Here is a 22410-nt window from a genome sequence, read left to right as displayed (position 1 = left end):
GGGAAATAATTACTTTGCTGCATAATAGAGGCACCTTCAGCCTAATGGCAGCGCTGTGCCCATTTTATCATACAGCCTGAAGTGCATTCAGGGGAGGCTGTGTGACTGTGCTGTTTCATTGTCTGCTTTGCTTCTAACAGGAAAGCAGTGAGCGCACATAGACACATACACAGAGCAGGTTTGGGTTCCCCCAGAGCCCAGCAACTGGTTCAGCAGATGTAGGGGTCTTGGAGGCTGTGTTATTATTATTATTAGGATCTGTGTTATTCAGTCAAAAGACTTCAAAGGAGCCTTCTGCACCCAGGTCTCCCATCACACAAAGGGAATGTGATACATGTAGGGATACTGTAGGAAAGCAGTTTCAGCAGGGCCTTGGACTTGATAATCTCCAGAGGTAGGATCCAATCCCTACAGTTCTGTGATATTAGTTCTTCTGCTTTAAGAAAACATGTTGCCCCATCACAGTCTGGTACAGCACTGCTGGAACTCCCTGCAGCAACCTCCATCTCCCTGTCCCCTCAGCAGTCCCTAGTCCCAGACAGCTGTCCCCATCTCCCAGTCTGTCACTGCCGGACATGCTGGGGCTGGCCATTGCATCTGAGCAGTGTCTGAGAAAAGTGATATAAATCTGTCATTGTCTGAACCCAAATGGGCTGACTGGAGCAGGAGAGGGATCTATGGGAGCACCTGGTCTGTGACAGGAATTAGGGAGGCGGCTTCCTTGTATTCAACTCCTCTGCAAAACTTATGGTAAGAGGAAAGCTGAGAAGTCACTATCTCCACCAGAGAACCAGGCAGGATGGATGACATGAGGGGCCTTCCTGAGTCACATCTTCTAAGTCTGATAATGTTGTCTCTTAATATGAGACTAGATTTTCTTCCCTGTACCGTGATATTCTTTCATCCTCACATTGCATGTGGGCTGATCCCACCTGGAGAATAAAGTAAGGAGAATATCTCGTCTGCATCTTAATATTCCTGTATGCAAAATAGCTCAGTAGTCACATTCATGGGTCTCAGTCTGGTTTCAAAAGGAGTTGGAGACCCTATGGATGGAAGTGAGCATAGTGGGGATGGATCAATGATTGGACTGGGTGATATTAGTGGTTTTTTTTTCCAACCTTAATGCTTCTACAATTCCATGAGCAGGGGTAGGGTTGGGTCTATGCTTGGGCCTGATGGTCTTCGAGGTCTTTTCCAATCTTCACGATTCTCTGGTTTTATGATTGTATGAAGGTCGTGTAGTGAATGCCAAGTGCTTTATCAACACAGGGTCATAAATTCCCTGTTTAGTGCTCGTGGTTGTAGGTAGGTGAGCAGGTTGCAATATCAGCCTTTCTGCCATGCACATATGCTCTTTCCAAACAGTTTTGTTGCACTTAATTATGGTGTAATTAAAGCAGAACAACAGTGCTAACTAAGGGTGAAATCTTGAGAAATAAATAGCATCTGAGTTGGATTTGTAATTGTTCCAGGTTCCTCAGATAGAAATTACACTGTCAGGCTCCTGGCTGATGGGAGAGCTGCGCACACAATAGCTGGGGGCTGGCTGCTGCATGGGCTATGGTTTGGGTGGCAGTGCACCATCACCGTCCTTGTGGGTGACCCCATTGGGGTGCAGAGCTTTCACAGGTCAACTTGATGATCTTAGTGCTTTTCCAACCTGAATTACTCTATTGTTTCATCATTTCAGCCAGCGAGCAGCAGAGATGCTCTGTTCCCATTTCCTTGGAGACAGACGTCCTGCACTTTGGAGAAGATCCAGGTGCATCTCACCAGCAACTCTGAGCCGCGGTCTGTCCGTGCTCATTGCCAGAGCAGCGCAGGGGCATCCATTGCTCCTCGTACACCGAGTCTCGCTGGGGCTGCTCCTTTTGTCGCGGTGGTCAGTGCCACCCAGCGGGTAAAGGCAGCAGTGCGGCCCGATGGAAGGTCTTTGGGTGTCAAAACCGAGTTTGGGATATTTTACTTATGCGTAGAGTGGATACCAGGGATAGATGTCAGAAGGGGTCCAGAGGAGGGCCGCCAAGATGATCAAAGGGCTGGAGCACCTCTTATGAAGACATGTTGTGGGAGTTGGGCATGTTCAGCCTGAAGTAAAGGCTCTGAGGAGAACTCACTGCAGACTTCAAGTATTTGAAAGGAGGTTAAAAGCTGAAGGAAGACCGATTTTTTACAGTTGGATAGTGATAGGAATAGGAGAATGGCTTTAAACTAAAAGAGGGGGAAATTAATGCAGGTATTACAAGGCATTTCTTTACTCGGCAGGCAGCGAGGCGCCGGCACAGGCTGCCCAGAGAAGCTGTGGGTGCCTCATCCTTGTCGGTGCTAAAGTCCGGGTTGGATGCGGCCCTGGGCAGCCTGAGCTGGTGGGTGGCAGCCCTGTCTATGGGGGAGGGGTTGGAATTGGATGATCTTTAAGGTCGCTTCCAACATAACGCATTCGATGACGATAATTAAACACCCCACAGTGAGGGCTTTCATCAGCAGGTGTGACGAACACTTGCAGGCACACTGGAGGAGGAGCCAGGAGGAGCGCTCCTCCCAGCGCACACTGGGAACAGCCTCCATAGGGCTGGCAGCGCTCACTGGGCTGCCTCAGGGGCCGGTAGGAGCGCCTCGGCCTTGGGCCTGCCCCGGGACCCTACAGGACTACAGCTCCCGGCATGCCGCGAGGCCCCGCTTCCGCTTCCGGCGTCGGGCGGAAGTTGTCAGCGCGCAGTCAGCATGGCGGCTCCCGAGGTGGCGGAGGAGAAAGCGCGGCGTCCCGGCAAGAAGAAAGCGGCTAAAGGTGGGTGCGGGGCCTCTTGGCTGCTGTCCCGCCGTGATTTCCCTTTGTTTTGTTGAGGGAAAGGCAGTAACTTCCGTAAGAGAAATGCGGAACGACTCCAACAGAGCGTTGAACGCAGCGCCTGCTGCGTGCCTGCTTTCAGTTATCTCTAGTCCCGTGGTTAGATGGGGAGGAGATGGAATAACATGGATGGAGAAACGAGCTTTGCGCTTTTAATCTCTAGAGGTCGATGAGTCTGAGCTGCTCACCGTGCCGGATGGATGGAAGGAACCAGCCTTTACCAGGGAGGACAATCCCAGAGGGCTGCTGGAAGAAAGCAGTTTTGCAACGTTATTCCCCAAGTACAGAGAAGCCTACCTGAAGGAGTGCTGGCCGCTTGTCCAGAAAGCCCTGAGTGAGCATGTACGAGTACTTACTGTTGTGATGCGCTGCTCTATGACTTGGCAGATATAGATGTTACTTTTGCATAAAAGCTTGCTCCAGTAGCAGCTATTGTTGTCCACAATCTGTTAACTTTAAAGGAGATGAGATCTCAGGCCTTGTGATAATTGGATACTTGATTTTTTTGTTTGTGTGTTTGTGTGCGTGTCCGAATTGCATTAAGCTGAGAGTCACTATCAGAGGTTTGGATAACGGATTGACACAGGATTAGGTCCTGGAACAGGCTGCCCAGGGAGGTTGTGGATGCCCCGTCCTTGGAGGTGTTCAAGACCAGGTTGGACGGGGCTCTGGGCAACCTGATCTAGTAAAGGCGTATGTTTGGTGGCCCTGCTAGGCAGGGGGGTTGGAACTACATGATCCTTGAGGTCCCTTCCAACCCGGGTCATTCTGTGTGATTCTGTGTGTGTGTGTGACATGCCATGCCAATGCACTGCATAGATTTGGATTTCTTAACCTCATGCTACCGGAAATGTAATCTTAGATTCTTAATCAGAAATTGCTTTGCTGTTTGTTTGCAAACCTTGCAGTATGTGAATGCAACGCTGGATCTAATTGAAGGAAGCATGACAGTCACTACTACTAAGAAGACTTTTGATCCGTATGCAATCATCAGGGCTAGAGATTTAATAAAACTTCTGGCAAGAAGTGTTCCGTTTGAACAGGTTTGTAGCCAATAATGCTGTAATGCTTATAAAGTTGTGTGCTTTCAAAATACTACAGGTTTTTCAGGTAGTGGTAGTGAAGCACTGGAACAGGTTACCCAGAGAGGTGGTGGATGCCTCATACCAGGAGATTCTTAAGGTCAGGCTGGATGGGGCTCTGAGCAACTTGATCTGCCTGTAGGTGTCTCTGTTTATTGTGAAGAACTGGACTAGATGACTTTTGAAGGTCCCTTCAACTCAAATGATTCTGTAATTACATGAAAATATATATTTAAAACAAACGTATCTGCAAGTGAAATGAGTCTTTTGGCTCTTGTGAATGTTACTTTTGGATTCAGATGTTAATACCTGCTGCTTGTATCTTCAGGCAGTTCGTATTCTTCAGGATGACGTTGCGTGTGACATCATTAAAATCGGTTCCCTAGTGAGGAACAGAGAAAGTTTTGTAAAGAGAAGAGGACGACTTCTTGGGCCAAAAGGATCTACTCTGAAGGTATTCCTGGGAAGTGCCATTACCATAAAAATCTTAAACACCAATGTGTGGCGGACCTTCAGCTGACACTGTCTTTATTCATTTTTGTTGTTCTAGGCCCTGGAGCTTTTAACCAACTGTTATATTATGGTGCAGGGCAACACTGTTTCAGCTCTTGGACCTTTCAGTGGGCTAAAAGAGGTAAGGGAAGGCAGATGAGCAGTTTACGTAGTCCACTTCTGTGCCTAGTTGTGGCACGGAATACAGGCGGAATCTGGCAGCCTAAAGAGTTACTTCACTGCCCTTTCAGTAACATGTTAGTAAGCTACTTGTATGCGAACTCCTATAACCTTAGCTCCTGAATTTTGTTAGCTGTTGAAATCTTTCCACCTTGAAACTAAAAGTATACTTTGTTTTTATAAGGTAAGGTTTAGTAAAGATATCAAAGGGGCGCCTTCATGTATTTCTGAATAATGTATCCAGTCCTGCTCCTTGGGCTTTTATTTCTGTAGCTTACAGGGCAGAATTGCTGTAGTTTCAGTTAAGAGGTTTGAGTGAAAACACCGCACTGTTAATGGGATATAGCATGGATGAACATCTAGTATATTATTAGTAATTCTATAGGAAATAATACATGTCAAAAGCTAAAACACAACGTAACATCCATGATGGCTTGAAAGTAGTGGTTGTGGGTGATGCTGTAGTGTATCAGAAGCATGACAGCATAGCTAATGATATTTTTGAAGCACTGTGCCTTCTAGTTGGCTTTGTGGCTTTTTTGGCCTATTTGCTCTTGGTTTTGGGGTACAGCAATGAAAGAGAAATGTTCTGATCTTGAAGAAACTTAGAGTACTTAATATTTTAGTTGATTAGAGTATGAAGTACCTGCTAAGTGTGCCATTCGTTTTCTTTTATTAAATACAGGTTAGGAAGGTTGTTCTGGACACAATGAAGAACATACATCCCATATATAACATTAAGGTTGGTGTGCATCTTTGAAAGCATTAAGTCTTTGTACAGAGCTTTATGTTAATAATTCTATGTTTCAGTGTGGTAAACTATTTCTGCTGTATGCTTCTTAAAAAACAACAACAAAAGAAAGGAAAATAGTCTGCTTTGAGGGGATACGTTGTCATGTCACTGACAGTATCTGAGAAAACATCAAAAGAAAAGCCTTTTCTTCCCTTTGATTGCTTGCTTGGTACCTGCGGGTACCATTTAAACTCATTTAACTGTCCCCATCCTGAGGCACGTTCACCTTTCTGCTTCTGCTCAGAATTAAATCCCTTCACTGTTAATGTGCTCTAAGAACCTTTGATAAAACTTTTAGTTTGGAGCTCTTAGATACTACAGCAATACTGTTGTTTTATTAACTTCTTTGTGATGTTCTAAAACTACCGAAGACTTTGATGATCAAACGTGAATTATCAAAGGATCCTGAACTGAGGACACAAAATTGGGAAAGATTTTTGCCTAAGTTCAAGCGGAAGAACTTGAAAAAACGCAAGGAGCCAAAGAAGAAAAACGTTAAGAAGGAGTACACACCATTCCCACCTCCGCAGCCAGAAAGCCAGGTCAGCTCAAACTTTATTTGGTTGTGCAGGAGTATATGGTGATTTTAAATCCTGTTCTCGTTAAGATGAAGTTAACGGGCCTTTTCTGTCAAGTTTTTATTTCCTGATACTTTATATCTGGCTTGTCATGTGTAACTGTCTAAAGCTTCTTGGTACTTTTCTTGTATAGATTGATAAAGAATTGGCAAGTGGTGAATACTTCTTGAAAGAAAGCCAGAGGAAACGAAAGCGAGTGGAAGAAATAAAGGTAAATTTGTTACAACCAGTTAAAAAGTGCTTCACTTCTGACTTGGATTTTTTTCCCCTTTGCCCTGCTCTGTTGGTACTTCATACTTGTCATTGTTAACTTTAGGCAAAGCAAGCTGATGCAGTCAAGAAAAGACAAGAAGAAAGAAATAAAGCTTTTATCCCACCAAAGGAAAAGCCAGCTGTGAAAACAAAGAAAGGTAAGTTGTTTTTTTCCCCATTCTAAACCCTACTAGTTAATGCTCCACGTAATTACTTTGTATAAGACGTAGCCATAGGAAATAAGGAAGTTTATGTTACTTACATATTAATACACTTTGTGTTACAGTTTCTTGTGAACTGAAGAATTTGTTTCTCAAGCAGTGTATATTCTGGAGCATTGATTTGTGTGAAATACGTGTGTGTTTGTGTGTGTGATAGCATTAAGCTTTCATTAATCTGTGCTTTATTTCAAATACTCTGCTTTTTTAGCTGGTAAGTGTTTTGAACTGAAATCATACAGTCTTCCAAAAGTAAATGACAGAAATACTTTATGTAGAGAAGAACTGAATTCCAAAAAGGATGCCTGATGGTGTGTAGGAATTAACTATGTGAGGCAGCAGAGTTAGATCTAAGCTCATGACTCTCAGCCAAAAAGAGAAAATACTACAGATGAATCACAGAATGGTTTGAGTTGGAAGGGGCCTTTAAGATCACATAGTTCCAACCCCCTGCTATAGGCAGGAACACCTCTCTCTAGACCAGATTGCTCAAAGCCCCATCCATCCTGGCCTTGTGATTCTATGATTCCATAATATCTAGTCTAAATCTGCCCTCTTCCAGCTTAAAGCCATTTCCCTGTATCCTGTCACCATATACCCTTATAAAACATGTTCATAAAATGTCTTATAGATATAAAATAGGTTACTCTTCTTACTCTGTCACTTCCTGTAGAAGTCTCTTAGAAAGGTTTTCACACAGGGATCAGTCTAAAGAATTGTTTCATATCCTCTTCCACCCATTCCGTGTCTGTTTCCAGCAGCTGTCATTAATGCACAGCTGGGGAAAGAATATAAGGATGGTACAGACATGTCTGTGAGCTCATCACCCTAGTTACATGCGTATATATGTGTATGTATATATATATATATATATATATATATATATATATATATGCATGTAACTAGGGTGATGAGTGATGGTGATATATATATATATATATAACATATATATATGCCATGAAGGCTTCTCTGAAAGTAAGTACTCAGTAAATAACTTATTCTTTTTATGTGAGACCAGCCAAGCCAATAGACACATGCCCAGCAGACTGTGCATGTATTAACCTTGGTGGAGTACAGCTGTGGTCTGGTAAGTGGGTGATTATAATTTGTAAGTGTGCAATGTAGGGCATCAGATTTCACATACAGTTGTAGAGGAGTTTTTTTATGTAGCTCTTCTTTGAATTCTGTTGAAAGAGGTTTGTGTGTCGTGCTAGTTTAAGTAAAAATGATTGGAATAGTTTATAAAATCATTAGTGAACATAAAATGAATCCTAACTAATGCTACGGGATGCAGTTTAATGTGGATACACAGGAAGTAATCTCACAGGCTGTGGAAAAATTAGAGAAGTAAACCTTGTGTCTCTTTGTGCTCGTGTTTTTACTGTGTAGCTTCTACTGAGAAAAAAATTGATATTGAAGCCATCAAGGAGAAAGTAAAGAACGCAAAGAAGAAGAAATTAGGAGCACTTCCTATGGAAGAAGTCAAGTTAAAAATGGCAGCAGACGAAAAGAAGAAAAAAAGGAAGAAGTAATTCACCATTCATTCTGCTTGCTTTTCTCCTACAATAATGAAGTTCTAACACTTGGAAGAACCGAGACTTGGAGGAAACCACTTCTTGCTGTCAATGTAATGTGGATGAGAAAATACTAGGCAGAAAGATGGTTCTCTTTTCACAAACCCATTGTAACGAATGGACCTGGAGCAGCTATGCAGAATTGTCAAAGCTGGTGGTGAGGACTGGAGAACTCAGTGGGAGTTAAATGGATTAGTTCTATGAAAGACTACCAAATAACTGTCAAGATGGGCAAGATTTATTACTTTTATTATGCTTTTACTTCTGTAAAAGCTGGGGGTTTTTTGTATGTCTTATCTTGGGTTCAATAAACTGTTCTAATACATTGTCTTTAAATCCTTCAATTAGTCAGCTACTGCAGAACCTACATCTTGTATTCCTGGAAGCAAGCTCACAGCTTCGTGTGAGGATTAGACAACCATAATCTTAATTGAACACCATTAATAAATGGTCATTTATTTGCATTATTTTGTTGGGCAGAATACAACACAAAGCAAGTGTGCTGCAGGGAGAACATAAATGTTACCTTTCTTTAAATGTGCTCTTAATGTATTTCTGAGAAGAAATGAGAACTTAGGTTCCTTTTAACTTTATTCAGCCCCTTCCCCTTTTTCGAAGGAAGTATAGAGGTTATTTCCTAAAAATGGAAATTATGATGAAATTGAGTACACTAGAAAAGCAGATGTTACTAAGTTAATGCATCTGAGGTTTGAAAAACAAGTGTAACAGTAAGTAGGTGGTCGGGCCACACCAATTTCATGACTGTGTTTGAGTGCTTTGCCAGACTTTGGATTTCTGATTGCTTGTACATATGGTAAAGGCAATTATGCTGGAACACTGTGGCGCACTTTGCTTAGGTTAGTGGCCTTTTATTTGAAAGTGGTCAGTGAAAACACAGCTGTGTTCTTTGTTATGCATCTAAATAAGAATTTAGAATGTATGTTAAAGAGTCGATGTGTGTGTGTGTGCACAGAGAATCATCCAGGATCCTTGCCCTTTAGGGTTGGGGACGATCTTGGTGTGACTTTCAGTTGCCTGGTCTTTTCTAGGAGCTTAGTTCTGGAAGAGGAAACTCAATACTCTATCATTCATAAATGGCAGTTCAATTACCATGTGAGAAAGCACTGCTCAACAGATGCTTTACTGAGAAAATAAGTAAACTGCACACCCATCACAGAAGCTGTAGTAAGCTGATATGTTTAGGGATACCAGCCCCATGATAAGCTCTTAGACACAATACTTGATAGGTAGTGGTTGACGGCATGAAGGGGAGACCTGAGTTCAGTGTCAGGTGGGTCAGACCTCTCAAGGGCTTGGGCTGTCCCCAGAGACCTTGCAATAGTTTGGTTCTCAGTGTGATCCCACAAGTGAGTACTTCAACGGAGTAATCTGCAGGGCCTGAAGCCAGTAAGGAGGAGCTGAACTGGATTCCAGGGGAGGTGCAAGGAGGGAGAGCCCTCTGTTCTATTATGGTCTGGATGAGACCCTTTCACTGCAGAGGGTCCCTGCAGCAAAGTTCTGTTTGCTAAAATTTAGATCTTGTTCTGTGTTGCAAAGGGCTGATTTTGCAGGTTGGCCTTTTATTTCAGGAGCCTGGACTGGCTAAAAACATGCTACTAATTGATAGTTTTCCAACTGCGTCAGCTGACTGTGGTTGCCTGAGTTGCAGTGCGAGAATTAGTACTTTAGCTTGGTGGCAGCCTGACCTTAAAATACGTGTGTGCTTCTGTGGAAGTGTGCGTTTTGAATTTCGGTTCCCCAGCTGAGATCTCTACATAGATTTGGCATCAAAGTCCAAACCACAGTAGGACTTACTTGATACCAGGGAGTCCTATCCTGTTGTTACGAGATGGAAGGGTTCCATTTAATTTTTTTGGGTTGCTTTGGCTGCTGATCTTCAAGGACTGTTGCTTAGGCATATATTTACTTAAATGAGAAAATCTAGCAAGGCCCTGCGTTCATAGCCAGAAGACAAACCAAGGCAAAGAAGTACCCGATGGCTGTTTTTATATCTGTATTTTGCATTTATTGTGTGGAAGCCATGGGCGTATGCCATAAAAAGAACGTGAACAGCTTGGGGAGGTTTAATCATCAGGAGTTAAATATCTGGATTTTGGGTGTCCTTAACAAACAAAGAGATGCAGTTCTTGCTTTGCTTTGTCTCCTTGACTTTCTGGATTTTTTTTGTTTGGAAGTTGCCATGCTGTAAAATTTGTTGGTTTTTTTTTTTTCCCCATGAACCCCAGTGATTTACAGGTTTTTTAATGAAGCTTTCTCTGTGGAATTCCCTTTGAGCTGCTAAGGTATGTAGTTCAGTGGCAGCACCGTGAATGTTTTGAACTTTAAGGTCTCTGTGTTGGTTCTGTTTACTCTCCTGGAAACCAAGAATAGATTAAACTTAGCAGGGGAGCATTCCTGCTGAGCTCATTTTGCTCCCCAGACACAGCATAGTATGCACTTTCTTTTCCTCAGCTTTGCCTTGCATCAGTAGGATCTTTCTGCACATGGGGCAGATGCTGGTGTAAGAGCCCTTCTCTGCAAGAGGTATCATGCTTGTGGGATTTCCAGATGGAACTTTGTAGAACAGGAAGTGTGAGGCTTGAGCGGTGCTCAAAAGCGTGTAGCAAAAAAAGCAAGTGGGAATGGAAGTGGCTGCCCTTTTCAGCAGGTCGACCCATGGTCTTGAATTTGCTGTGAGGAATTATCTCTTTCTAAGTAGGCCAACGTGGGTGCTGTGACACTGCTCACTGCATGGCAGAGAGGAGGCCGTGGCACAAAGTGAAAAGATAAGTGAAGGACAAGAAGAAGAACTAGGAATTCTGCCCCTGACCACATTTACATCTTGAAAAATGATCTCTTCAGGCCGTGCTGTGATGCTGATTCAAGTGCTAGCAGCTAACTGCCTGGAAGAATAATGTCAGAAACTTTGGGCTGCAGTTGCAGTACTCCCAGGTGAAACTGAGTCCAGAAGTGGCATCAGAGCAGGAGTTCTGCAGCAACGCTGATGGAAGTGAGCAAAGACAGCACCACAGAAAGAAAGCAGCCAGGGGACTCCCTGGCTTCCTGCATAGAAGCACCCAGCAGAGTGGTGGGATATATCGAAGCAGGCTGAACCCTGCCTGCTCTGGGGGCACAGCCTCATGGAGACTGGAGCTTGGCAGCCACTGAGCCCAGGGCATGACTTTGGGCACGGCATTATTTTATTTAGAGCTCTGTACTCCATTTCCCAGCATCATATTTCTCAGCATTGTGCAGGCTGGAACTGAATGTATTTGTTCTGGGTTTGTGCACCAGTGAACCTTCAGATCAGGTTGCAGATACATGATCACCATGCATGGCAGGCAGGAAATAGTGGTTTATTGTTTGAAGGAGGAGTCAAAAACCTCATGCTCAGAAAAAGGGAAAGAAAAAGGGAGCTTAAGGTGGTGCAGGGTTATGTTTAAACATGTTTAAACATGGCTGAAGTTGTGTGTCTCGGCAGAGATTGTGTGTGTTAGAAAACAGATTCTAAGCAGAGAAATGCCAGTGGTCCCTGTGCGCTGCGATACAGGGAAATGCACTGCCTGCTGTGGGATGCACATGCCAGACCTTTGGGGTTGAAAAAAAGCTATGAAAAAAAAAAGCTATGAAAAAGCTATGACAAAAGAAAATCTCTCCAGGCTACCCAAAACCATGCTGCTGCATCTCAATGGAGGAGTACGGTGGAGAGAGCACAATAGGCATAGAGGAGACTGCAGACATCCCACTCCCTCCCTGGGAAGTGTGGTGAGCTGTTCCATGGCATACTGATCTCTGCCACAATGCTTCACTTTGGAAAAATAAGCAGGTAATTTAAAACCAGCTATTGTTCTGAACAATGAGAAGGCTCCTCATCAGCTCTCCTGGCTCCTCCATGCAATGGAGATGGTATTTCTGTATTTCATGATCTCCATTCATCTCAGTACTACCAGTAGCTTAAGCACAGGGAGGGGATGAACCAACCTCAGTACTGGCTCAGACTCCTGTGCATTACTTGGTGGCAGGTACAATGGACCAGTATTTGGGTAGGATCCAAGTGGCTACGATTGTCAGAATAAGTAGTAACAGCCTTAAAACAACCACGGAGATGCAGAACTCATCACAGGCAGGTCTGTCCCAGGCTGGGTGCCACCTGGAGTTACCTGGAGGCAAAACAGATCAATTATTTCAAGCATAACTGTAATGGGGGCAACAAACCAAAGCAGTAATATCTGTGGTACTTACTAATGACTTTGTCACGCTCGGTGTTTCCTGGAGAGGCAAAAGAAGTGAATGTAAGCAACAGGCTTTGACTTTGCAAATAATGTGAGTTTTAAAAAAGGAGAATTAGCTCACAGAGGGCTAACAGGAAAGACAGCTGTGTTTCTTTCCAGGAAGAACCAAGGACCTGTAGGCTTCCAGAGAGCCATTCTGGGGGCTTTGCTGCAGAGAGCTCGACTGCATCTTGCTGAGTGCCTCTGCCACTGGCTGGCATGGAGAGGACTTATCCCTCAGGTACAATTCACTCCATCACTATTTTTTTTTGCCCAGCTCTCATGTTTAAGATCCGCTTGTCTAGCTGAAATCAAACAACCCCATCAATCAGGGATCCCCTCTCATCCCTAGATGCTGGTATTTTAAAACCTTTACTATCCCTGGGCATCACTGCTCTCTTGGCTCCTCACTGCATTTTTTTCAGACAGTATTTGGGAATAGGAGATGCTGTGCTTCCTGCCAATGTCATCTTGTGTGCTCCCTCTCTTTCTACACGTGCTTGTGGAGGAGGGTGGGTTGTCTACTTACGACACAGGTTGTCAGTGCACTGCTCGCCATTGCATTTGCTGCACGCTGCTCCTGTCTCGTATGGGTGCCGTCTGTAATTCCCACTGTGAAGGAAAGTAACATCACTTTGAAGCTGCCCTTATGAGGGGATGGCAATCCCTGCTGCTTATTTGCTTCTGCTTGGGATTTTCTCCACTTGTATTGATAGTGAACTGTATCCTGGTCAGCCCTGCCTGACTGCCCTGCTCCCACCTAACCCAAGAGGTGCCCAGGCTGCTCCCTGAAGATTGTTGCAGGCACTAAACGCCCACAGTAAGGGCTTTGTGCTCCATGCTCCCTGTGACCTCAATAGCTGAGCAGCTCTGGGTCTCAACCAGGACCAAGAAAGCATCCTACCCTCATAAGCTGGGACCAAGGTTCAGCAGGCACCTTCAGAGCCTCTGTGTCTCTCTGTACCTCATCATGTGCCCAAACTCTCATGCTAAAGCTCAGCCTGTAGCCACGAGCACTGCACACTTCACTATTTACTCAAACCATTGACCAAGAGACTTGATTCCACAGACAAATGTCTAAATATTTTCATGCCTCTGGTCTGTGCATTGGCAACCATCTGGGGCCACCATGGCACTAAGGAACAAGGGAATAGTTTTCAAATGATCACTTAGGTATGCTTATTTCAGCGTCTTACACTTTACCCTTTCTACCAGCACCACTGCTTTTTGGCTACAATATATATCTCCCATTTACTCAAACTAGGGTAGACGCTTGTGTAGATGTATGTACCTTTCTCTGTTTTGATGACCATTTCTATCCATAAACACAAGAAAAAAAAATAGCCTGATCCTATCAAATTGCACACTGTGGGAGGGAAGAAGGGGCAGGATCCAAATCTTCTAAAATATTTGTCATGGAAACCTTACGCTGGCCCATAGTTGCAGATGAAATGTGCTGCGTTGGTTCCTGAGAAGTATGACACTGTAGGACAGAAGTGAACAGCACAGCCAACCTTGTAGCTTTGAGCCCAAACGACCTGGAAAGATAGACACAAACATTTGGTTTAACAGCAACAGTTTTAGGTAAAAGCCTTGCCCTTCTCTATATTACACAACAGATGAGCTTTGAAGTGCTCCTTGGACATGATTTGCAGTGGAAAGCAATAGCAGTGGAATCTAAATAATAGCTTGTTCTGAAGAACATCTGGTTGTTTTAACTAATTCACTAGATGTTTATTAATTTATTTGATGACCAGAGGGTTGAAGTGCCTCCCCTATGAGAACAGACTGAGTGAGCTGGGGCTCTTCAGCCTAAAGAAGACTCTTGTCCTAACACTGTTACCTGGTGGAAGAAGCCAACCCCGCCTCACCACAACTTCCTTTCAGGCAGCTGCAGAGAGCAATAAGGTCTCCCCTGAGCCTCCTCTTCTCCATAAGACTAAATAGTCCCAGTTCCCTCAGCCATTCTCCATAAGACTTGTGCTCCAGATCCCTCACCAACTTTGTTGCCCTTCTCCAGACACCAGGTTCCACGTCCTTGAGACATTCCTTGTAGTGAGAGGCCCAAAACACAGTACTCGGGGTGCAGCCTCAGCAGTGCTGAGTACAACTAAACTTGACAGAGTTGGAGAGGTGCAATGCCTTACCTGTGTGTAATGGCCACATACTTTTCTACAGCTATTGTCATTATATTCATAGTCTGTGACCTCTTTGTACCAAGAGGTGATGGCTTCTTGCACTGAAAAAATAGAAAGTGAGCCAGTCCAGAGATTTTCTCCAACAGGGGTAAATCTGGGGTGAGCCTGCCCTGGCTCCTGGAGGTATATGTTATGTTTGAACTCGCATCTCTTTGCCCAACCTCTCGCAGTCTTTGCCAAATCTGGGTCCCAACTCTGAAAAATAAAGACAAGTAAAAATGACTTGGTTATCTACCTTAGCAATGTTGTAGTGCTGAACAGATTTTGGAGTAGTTGGGTGTATATTCTGCAGGTTCATTTGTTTTTTGCTTCTGCTGAGACTTAGAGTGCTGTATGGTAGACTGACTTGTAGAAAACCTGGAAGGGAAGGGTTGTGCTTTCTGTCCCAGTCTGACTGAAGTCTCATGCAGCATCACGGATTAGGGCTGCTGCTTGCTGGTCAAGTCACAAACATGCTGGGATTTTTAAACAGTCTAAACTCAACCCAGATAATGTGGTTTCAAATGTTAGCATTGAATTCATATTTGTGGAATCACTCACTCACTTGCGATTCAGTCCAACAGAGGGCTGTTATTTAAGCCATTGTGTTATATGAATGTCTTTTGCTTGCACTGGAGGTGTTGTCAGATTCTGCTGGGTTTTCTTGTGTACACAATCTGATTGAGCAAACAGTGTTGTACCTGCTGGAAAATGCAGCTCTGGGAGCTCTGCTTAAGCATTGCATCATGATAATTAAGCTGTTCAGTACCGCTGGAGAATTTTGGATTGGGCTTTTGTAAAAAAAAAAATAAATAAATAAGACTTCCTTATTTATCCTTCTGTGTACAGATTAAAATCTCTCAGTTGCCTCTGCAAACAATGGGGTCACCAAAGAAACTGTTCTGATCTGATCGTTACTCATGACTGAGGAAGAAGATTTGGATGTTGCTGAATTTCATGCCTATGTTTTACATGATATAGCTTTTTTTGTACTGAAGATGTCTAAAACAATTATTATTATTGTTTTTAATTTTATGTTATGAATAAGTAAGGAGAAATTGCAAGGTGATATCAAAATACATCTACAAAGATGTACAAAATCTACAAAGATTTGAAAACATTTTGTAACCACTGTCTTCCAGTTCTCCCCATGCCAAGCATTTGGGAGAAGTGCTGTCCTACAAAACTAAAACATAAATAATACGCCTAGGAACTCAGTAGATGGAAAAATAAAGGTAGACTTGGGAGCAAGGGGCCTTAATGCAACTGAAGATCTGACATTTGCTTAGATACGATGAACAAAATCTGTCTTTGTTCAGGCATTATCTCCCAGTCCCAGCATTGCTGCAAACTGAGACAGAGGCTGCAGTTTACATCTTGGTAATACTGTGAGGTTGCAAGCAGAAGACCATGACAAAAGCTTTGTGACAGTGGTTGACAGGTTAGTCCTCCACTGTCCCATTTTTCAGACTCTGCTTGAGAGTTCGCATCCCTCTTTTCTTCTTCATCCTGCACTAGTATTAATAATAACAGCTGTATTACAAATGTAGCTGCTTAGGCTTTGTCATTTGTACTTAAAGGAGTTTGTGTCTTGTATTTTCTTTTTAAAAGTACTTTTTTTTTTTTTCTGAAAGATGGCAATGCCTTGAGTTCATACCCTTTTTATGCACCTAGATGGACAGTTATCGGCAGGAAACAGAAGTGTTTTGAGAAATAAAACAGTTTTCTTGTTTTCCTCATTTTTGCAGTGCTAAGGTCAATTATAACAGTGAACATATATGCTCTTTTCAATTCCAATACTTCTGCTTTTCTCATTGACTTTATAATGTGTTTTACTGCTTTCTCCACGACAAATTCTTCCTGGGGGAGGTCAGACCCAACACTAGTTTCTTTGCAGCGCTTTAAAAGAAAGCTGCAATTATTTTAGTTCTTATCTTTTTTGTGGTGACCTGTCCCTGTTTGCCTTTTTTTTTCCCCCTTTCTTTTCCTGGTTCCAGATCTTCAGCTTTTCAAAAAGAAAAATCAGTCACAAAATCAGTGAAACTTTAAGAGGCTGGATGCTGCTCATAGCAAGATGTTAGTTTTTGTTAGTGCAGAGCTAGCGAAGCACTTCAGAAAAAGTCTGAGACAAAGTCTGGAGCAATATGCAGTGGAGGTTTGGGATCCTAATGCCCCACTAAAGCTTCTTCCCAGGGCTGGGGTACTTCTGAATCACAACAGACTGCATGATGGCTGCAGCCACAGAAGGGCACACAGCAAAGGACCAGTGCCTTCAGCTATTGCTGCTGCTGCACTTGGTGCACTTGTTTCGACTTCCTTTGCAGCCCAGCGCCTAGGAGCTGCAGCTAACAGCTCTCTGTTGGCTCAGGCTGCTGAGAGAGCCTTGCAAACAAAACTATAAGAAAGCTCTCTAAAGCCATTTGGCAGTGTTTTCTGCACTTGCTAATTCGAGTATGAAAGGTTGTGCTGAGGTCTGCACATAAATCACACCCCAGGTTGCTAAACCACGATGCCTTGTAACGAGGAGCCTTTTCACAGCACTTTTCACAGTGCCAGAATTAGGGTTGAAATTTTGAGTTTCGAATGAAAAAACTAAGACAAGCAAAGCTACACACACATCTGATTGTATAACACCATCCAACAATCAGAGCATTATCTTCTGCTTTAAAAAGGAACTGCATCTATGACCCCAGGAGTTGGTTTCTTTTTCATGTGGTTTTTTTTTTCCACTTGATTAGAAAAATCACCTTTAACAACTGTAAACACCACACTTGCACATAAGCTGTGAAGATCCCCTTACCATGTACAGCATGTTGCTGGCTGGGGGCTTCACTCCAGACCGGAATCTGTTGTGCGTTCTCACACATTCCTCAATAAACTCTGCATCTCCAATATCAGGTAATGTCTCCGGTTGATAGGAGCCAGAAGGAAGGCAGAAATGCAATAAAGCCAGCACACAAGTGAAAAATCTGCTTATCATGTTACTTAGCCTCCGATCTTCCAGCTTGTGGAGCAGAACACTTCAGCTGTGTAAGGTGGCTTTAGCTCCCCTTGCAGCTTGTGGGCTTGTGTTGCTTGGAAGACTGTGGGCTGGACTTGCCTTAGCCATGGTAATTGACTGCAGCACATGACACAGGAAATGAGTCATATTACAAGAGCGTTGCTATGAGAATAAGGAAATTAAGCTACAAATTCACATCAAAGCCACAGAATCTTTTTTCTTTCTGTTTTCTGTCACTGCATTGGGCAAGCTCCTTGTCTCCTAGTCCTACGGCTTCTTTGCTTTCGTAACCTGCCATCCATCCATAGCAATCACAATGGGTTACAATAAAGTGTTGAATAATTGTTCTGCTTTTCATAGAAACAGCACTGCTGTTAAGGCTGCTACTCTGAGACATAAAGCAATCATAGAATCATAGAATCATAGAATCATAGAATCATAGAATCATAGAATCATAGAATCATAGAATCATAGAATCATAGAATCATAGAATCATAGAATCATAGAATCATAGAATCATAGAATCATAGAATCACCCAGGTTGGAAAAGACCTTGAAGATCATCAAGTCCAACCACAGCCTAACCAGTAGCCTATCTCAAGGAAAAAAAAAAACAAAACAAAAAACAAACAAACAAACAAAAAAACCCACCAACAACCCTCTGCTAAATCATATCCCTGAGTACCACATCCAAACGGCTCTTAAACACATCCAGGGATGGCGATTCAACCACCTCCCTGGGGAGCCCATTCCAGTACCTAACCCCCCTTTCTGTAAAGAAGTTCTTCCTAATATCCAACCTAAACTTGCCCTGGTGCAACTTGAGGCCATTTCCCCTCGTCCTGTCACATGTCACTAGTGAGAAGAGACCTGCCCCACTCTCACTGTAAGAACCTTTCAGGTACTGGAAGACGGCAATAAGGTCTCCCCTCAGCCTCCTTTTCCCCAGACTAAACAGCCCCAGCTTCCTTAGCCTCTCCTCGTAGGGCTGATTCTCCAAGCCCTTCACAAGCTTCGCTGCCCTTCTCTGGACCTGCTCCAGTACCCCCATGTCTTTCTTGTGCTGAGGTGCCCAAAACTGGACACAGTACTCGAGGTGAGGCCTCACCAATGCTGAGTACAGGGGCAGGATGACTTCCTTAGTCCTGCTCACCACACCATTCTTGGTACAAGCCAGGATGCCATTGGCCCTCTTGGCCACCTGGGCACACTGCTGGCTCATATTCAGCCGACTGTCCATCAGCACACCAAGGTCCCTTTCCGTCTGAGAGCTTTCCAGCCACACCTCCCCAAGCCTGTAGGGTTGCCTGGGGTTGTTATGACCAAAATGCAGGACCCGACACTTGGCCCTGTTGAAACTTATTCCGTTAACCTTGGTCCATCGATCAAGTCTATCTAGGTCCCTCTGTAGTGCCCTTCTCCCCTCAGGCAGATCAACACTCCCTCCCAGCTTAGTGTTGTCTGCGAACTTACTGAGGATGCATTCAATCCCCTCATCCAAATCATCAATGAAGATGTTAAACAGAAGCGGCCCAAGCACCGAGCCCTGGGGGACACCTCTTGTTTATTACCCATGCTGCGTGCATTAGCATAAAGGCACCTGAGTTCAGTCCCAGTAGCCCTTATTTTGCCCTCTTCCCGCTTCGTTCCTAGTTTAAAGACCTGTCAATGAGTCCTGCTAATTCTTCAGCTAAAATCCTCTTACCCCTCAGGGACAGGTTGCTTGCATCAGCAGCCATCATGCCAGGTGCAGTGTAAATTGCCCCGTGGTCAAAAAAGCCAAAACTCTTGTGTCTGCACCAGCTCTTAAGCCATCTATTTAAGAGCTGGGTTTTTTGGATCCTCCCTGCACCCTTCCCTGGCACCACAGGCATAGAAGAAAAGACCACCTGCACCCCAGCTCCTTCAAGTATTCGCTCCATCCCCCTGAAGTCTTTCTTGATAGACCTCAGGCTTTCCTTATCAACTTCCTCGCCACCAGCCTGAATTATTAAAAGTGGATAATAGTCTGAAGGCCGAATCAACCCAGGAATTATCTTTGAAATGTCCCTGACCCGTGCCCCAGGAAGGCAGCACACCTCTCTGCGGGTCAGGTTGGGCTGGCATAAAGGGCCCTCCGTTCCTCGCAGAAGGGAGTCACCTACAACAGTCACCCTTCTATCCTTACGGGTAGAAGCAGTCTTGAGGCTTGGGGGCGACCATTTCACCTGAGGCAACCTCATGGGTGAATCTGACTCCACACTCTCACTCGTCCCCCCCTCAAAATCCAGGGCCTCAAACCTATTACACAGAGGCACCTGGGGAGCCAGGGATGGTTGGGATGGGGGATGCCCCCTCCGCCGAGCAGGTACCTGTTTCCATTCCTCCTCCCTTCTCGAATTGCTGCTAGGGGGAAGAGAGCACAGGGGGCTTGCTGCAGCGCTATCAGCTGGCTGGTTCCTCTTTACCACCTGTTTGTGAGGTGGCAGGGGCTGACGTGCTCCATGAGGAGCTTCGGCTGTGTGCCGAGAACCTGAGGCTGAGAGGGACTGACACCACCAGTCAGTCTCCCTCTCACACTCTTTTATAGTCCTCAGCCTCTCCACTTCCTCCTTTAGGTCAACTATGAGGCTGAGCAAGTAGTTCACCTGATCGCAGCAAATGTAATCACTGCCTCCCTCACTGAGCTCTGAAAGGGCCAGGCTCTGGCACTCAGTACAGCCAGAGATCTGCACACCAGAATCTCGGGTTAGGGGCCCAGTCTGAGTCTCCTCAGACTTTCTTGTAGCAGCCTTCGTATCGGGCAAGAGCAGGACCTCAGTCTGGGTCCCCACAGACTTCTTGGTTGCTGCCTCCCGTTTCTGAGAGCATGGGGCCCTTGACTGGGCCTCCTCAGTATTTCTGGCAGCAGTCTTCCTCCGGGGAGCAACCATGTTGTAGCAGAAAACTTACCCACACTGAAACAGGAAGTCTCGAGCTGCACCTGGAACCCTCCTGTCCGTTGACTGGTGGACAGCGACTAGTTACTGCCCAACTGAGCCCGTTTAAATCTCCCGCTGTTGCCAGGCAACGCACATGCGCTGCGTCAGCGGCTCCCGCGAGAGCTGCCGGGCTGCTCCTCCAGCCCGGGGTTCCCTGCTTGCAGGAACCGGCCGAGATCCCCCTTGAGCCACGCGGTCAGTCGCTGCTGATCGGTCCGGGACGGCTCCGAGTCAGACGAATTCGGCGATCAAAAAAGATCAGATGAGACATAATTGATCTGAACTAAATCTTTTACTATAGTATGAGCAGTCACTTTGGCTGTACTTGCAGTTATTGGCTGAGAAGTGTGGCTTAAATGTACTGTGCATATTGATTGGTTTCTTTTGTGATCAGTCGCTTGTGGTATTTGTTGCTCCCAGTCTTTCCTCCAAAGCTTTAGCAATTCATGAGTCACTCCCTGTGACCCATGCTTGCAGCAGAGCTGTGTGCCATGGAGGTAGTGCTGCCTCATGCTGGGTGCCCAGCACCCATCCTGGGCTTTTCATCCAGCATCTGCTTTCCCAGTCACAGTGCCTCACTCACAACAGTCCCTGCCCACACCTACCACCTCACACTGCCTGTAACGATAATCTCTCCGCCACGCTCCGGGTCGTCTCTGAGACCCAACCTGGACATCTTCATGGGAATGAAGTTGGATTTCTTCCCACTCCATGTTTCATTTTAGGGATTTGCAACTTTGGAATACTTGGTCACAGTTACCACTTTTCTGCATGCGATGCCATAAACGTTGGGCTTGGTCATAGCAGTTGATGCTGTGGGCCTACAGAAGCAGTCCCACCAGCACACATTATGTGCAATGGGTTGCACACATCAGCTTTTTGGGGGAGAAAGTTTACGGGCAAGAAAGCCCTCTGAGGGAATCACATGCAGGAAACACCGTGCTCTCAACTTCACTGCAGACTGCTTCTTAGAGAATAATAGGGTGGGCTGGCCCTTGCCGGCAGTCAAACACCCACACAGCCGCTTGCTCAGTCCCCATTCCCAGCAGGATGTAGGGGAAAGCAGGAGGTAAAAAATGAGAAAACTCATGAGTCAGGATAAAGACAGCTCAACAGAAGTGGAGATGAAGGAGAAAAACAAACAAAATAACAAGTGCTGTGAAGGCAATCACCCTCACAGACAGACAGACACCCATTCTGCAAGCAGTGGCCACTGTGGAAGAAACCCCTGCCTGTTCCTCCTCTACTCTGATTTCATTACTGAGCACAGTGTTACACAATGTCACGTATCCTTTATCCAATTCAGGCCAGCTATCCTGTCTGCATTTATATTCTCTAAATCTTTATTTAAAGTCTTTAACTTAAATCATTACTTATCTCATGGTATGAAAGATGGCAGCAGACAAGAACTGACAGTGGTGAAGTTAAATATGTATTTTTTATATGGTGACTTTTTGACAAAAGCCTGAATGCTTGGGTCTCTTTTTCCTTTGTGTGATGCCACATTCCTTGTGAGCTACATCACGGCTCAGAATTTGAGATACTGCATTCATAAAACATTAGGTCTATGATAAAGGAGAAGAAACATTAATAGCAGTCATGCATGCTAATTTCAGCCTGTATTTCTTAACTTGAAGCATGGCTTTCAGACAGGGTTTGTTTTTTTTTAATAACAGAGTTATGTAGGAACAATAGGTGGTTGAGGCCAAAAGTTTCTAAAAACAAACTGAAGCCATCAGTGATTCAGGCTTTCTGAATGAGGCTGGGATCTTCATTTCTGAACCAGAACCCGTTCATGCTCCCACACCTGGCTTTCCTCTCCACAGCCCCTGTCCTCTCTCTGCCAGCTCAGGGCAGATGTTACCTATTCTGCAAGTCAGGTTTTGTCACCTTCATACATCCTAATATTAGGTTTTCTCCACTGGCACTCAATTTTAAGCCTTGCTCTATCAATCTTCCCCTGTATTTTTTGAACTACAGA

The 22410-nt window shown here is 44.7% G+C and overlaps 2 protein-coding genes across 2 annotated transcripts; one reads left to right on the top strand and one right to left on the bottom strand.

The window, feature by feature from the left end:
- The first annotated feature begins 2598 nt into the window (after positions 1-2598).
- Positions 2599-8345, top strand: KRR1 (KRR1 small subunit processome component homolog). Its single transcript, XM_072357885.1, has 10 exons — positions 2599-2791; positions 3015-3193; positions 3760-3894; positions 4262-4387; positions 4484-4567; positions 5291-5347; positions 5770-5940; positions 6110-6187; positions 6293-6386; positions 7836-8345. Exons 1-10 carry the CDS (start codon positions 2728-2730, stop codon positions 7976-7978), a joined length of 1131 nt encoding a protein of 376 aa, XP_072213986.1. The 5' UTR covers positions 2599-2727; the 3' UTR covers positions 7979-8345.
- Positions 8346-10028: 1683 nt separating this feature from the next.
- Positions 10029-20523, bottom strand: LOC140263119 (glioma pathogenesis-related protein 1-like). Its single transcript, XM_072357873.1, has 7 exons — positions 20401-20523; positions 17269-17586; positions 14439-14684; positions 13720-13829; positions 12821-12903; positions 12263-12289; positions 10029-12180 (listed from the first exon to the last, which is right to left on the bottom strand). Exons 2-7 carry the CDS (start codon positions 17446-17448, stop codon positions 12029-12031), a joined length of 798 nt encoding a protein of 265 aa, XP_072213974.1. The 5' UTR covers positions 17449-17586; positions 20401-20523; the 3' UTR covers positions 10029-12028.
- Between the last annotated feature and the right edge of the window lie 1887 nt (positions 20524-22410).

Source organism: Excalfactoria chinensis, chromosome 1 (genome assembly GCF_039878825.1).
Source record: "Excalfactoria chinensis isolate bCotChi1 chromosome 1, bCotChi1.hap2, whole genome shotgun sequence".
Lineage (NCBI taxonomy): Eukaryota > Metazoa > Chordata > Aves > Galliformes > Phasianidae > Excalfactoria > Excalfactoria chinensis.
This window is presented reverse-complemented; position numbering and strand designations above follow the sequence as displayed.

Coding starts and splice junctions, on each gene's coding strand:
- LOC140263119 (XM_072357873.1), bottom strand. CDS start 17,448: ATGATAAGCAGATTTTTCACTTGTGTGCTGGCTTTATTGCATTTCTGC. Junction 14,685..17,268: donor CCAGCAACATGCTGTACATG/GTAAGGGGATCT, acceptor TTTATTTTTCAG/AGTTGGGACCCAGATTTGGC. Junction 12,904..13,719: donor ATCTGCAACTATGGGCCAGC/GTAAGGTTTCCA, acceptor TTTCCTTCACAG/TGGGAATTACAGACGGCACC.
- KRR1 (XM_072357885.1), top strand. CDS start 2,728: ATGGCGGCTCCCGAGGTGGCGGAGGAGAAAGCGCGGCGTCCCGGCAAG. Junction 2,792..3,014: donor CAAGAAGAAAGCGGCTAAAG/GTGGGTGCGGGG, acceptor TTTAATCTCTAG/AGGTCGATGAGTCTGAGCTG. Junction 6,188..6,292: donor AGCGAGTGGAAGAAATAAAG/GTAAATTTGTTA, acceptor TGTTAACTTTAG/GCAAAGCAAGCTGATGCAGT.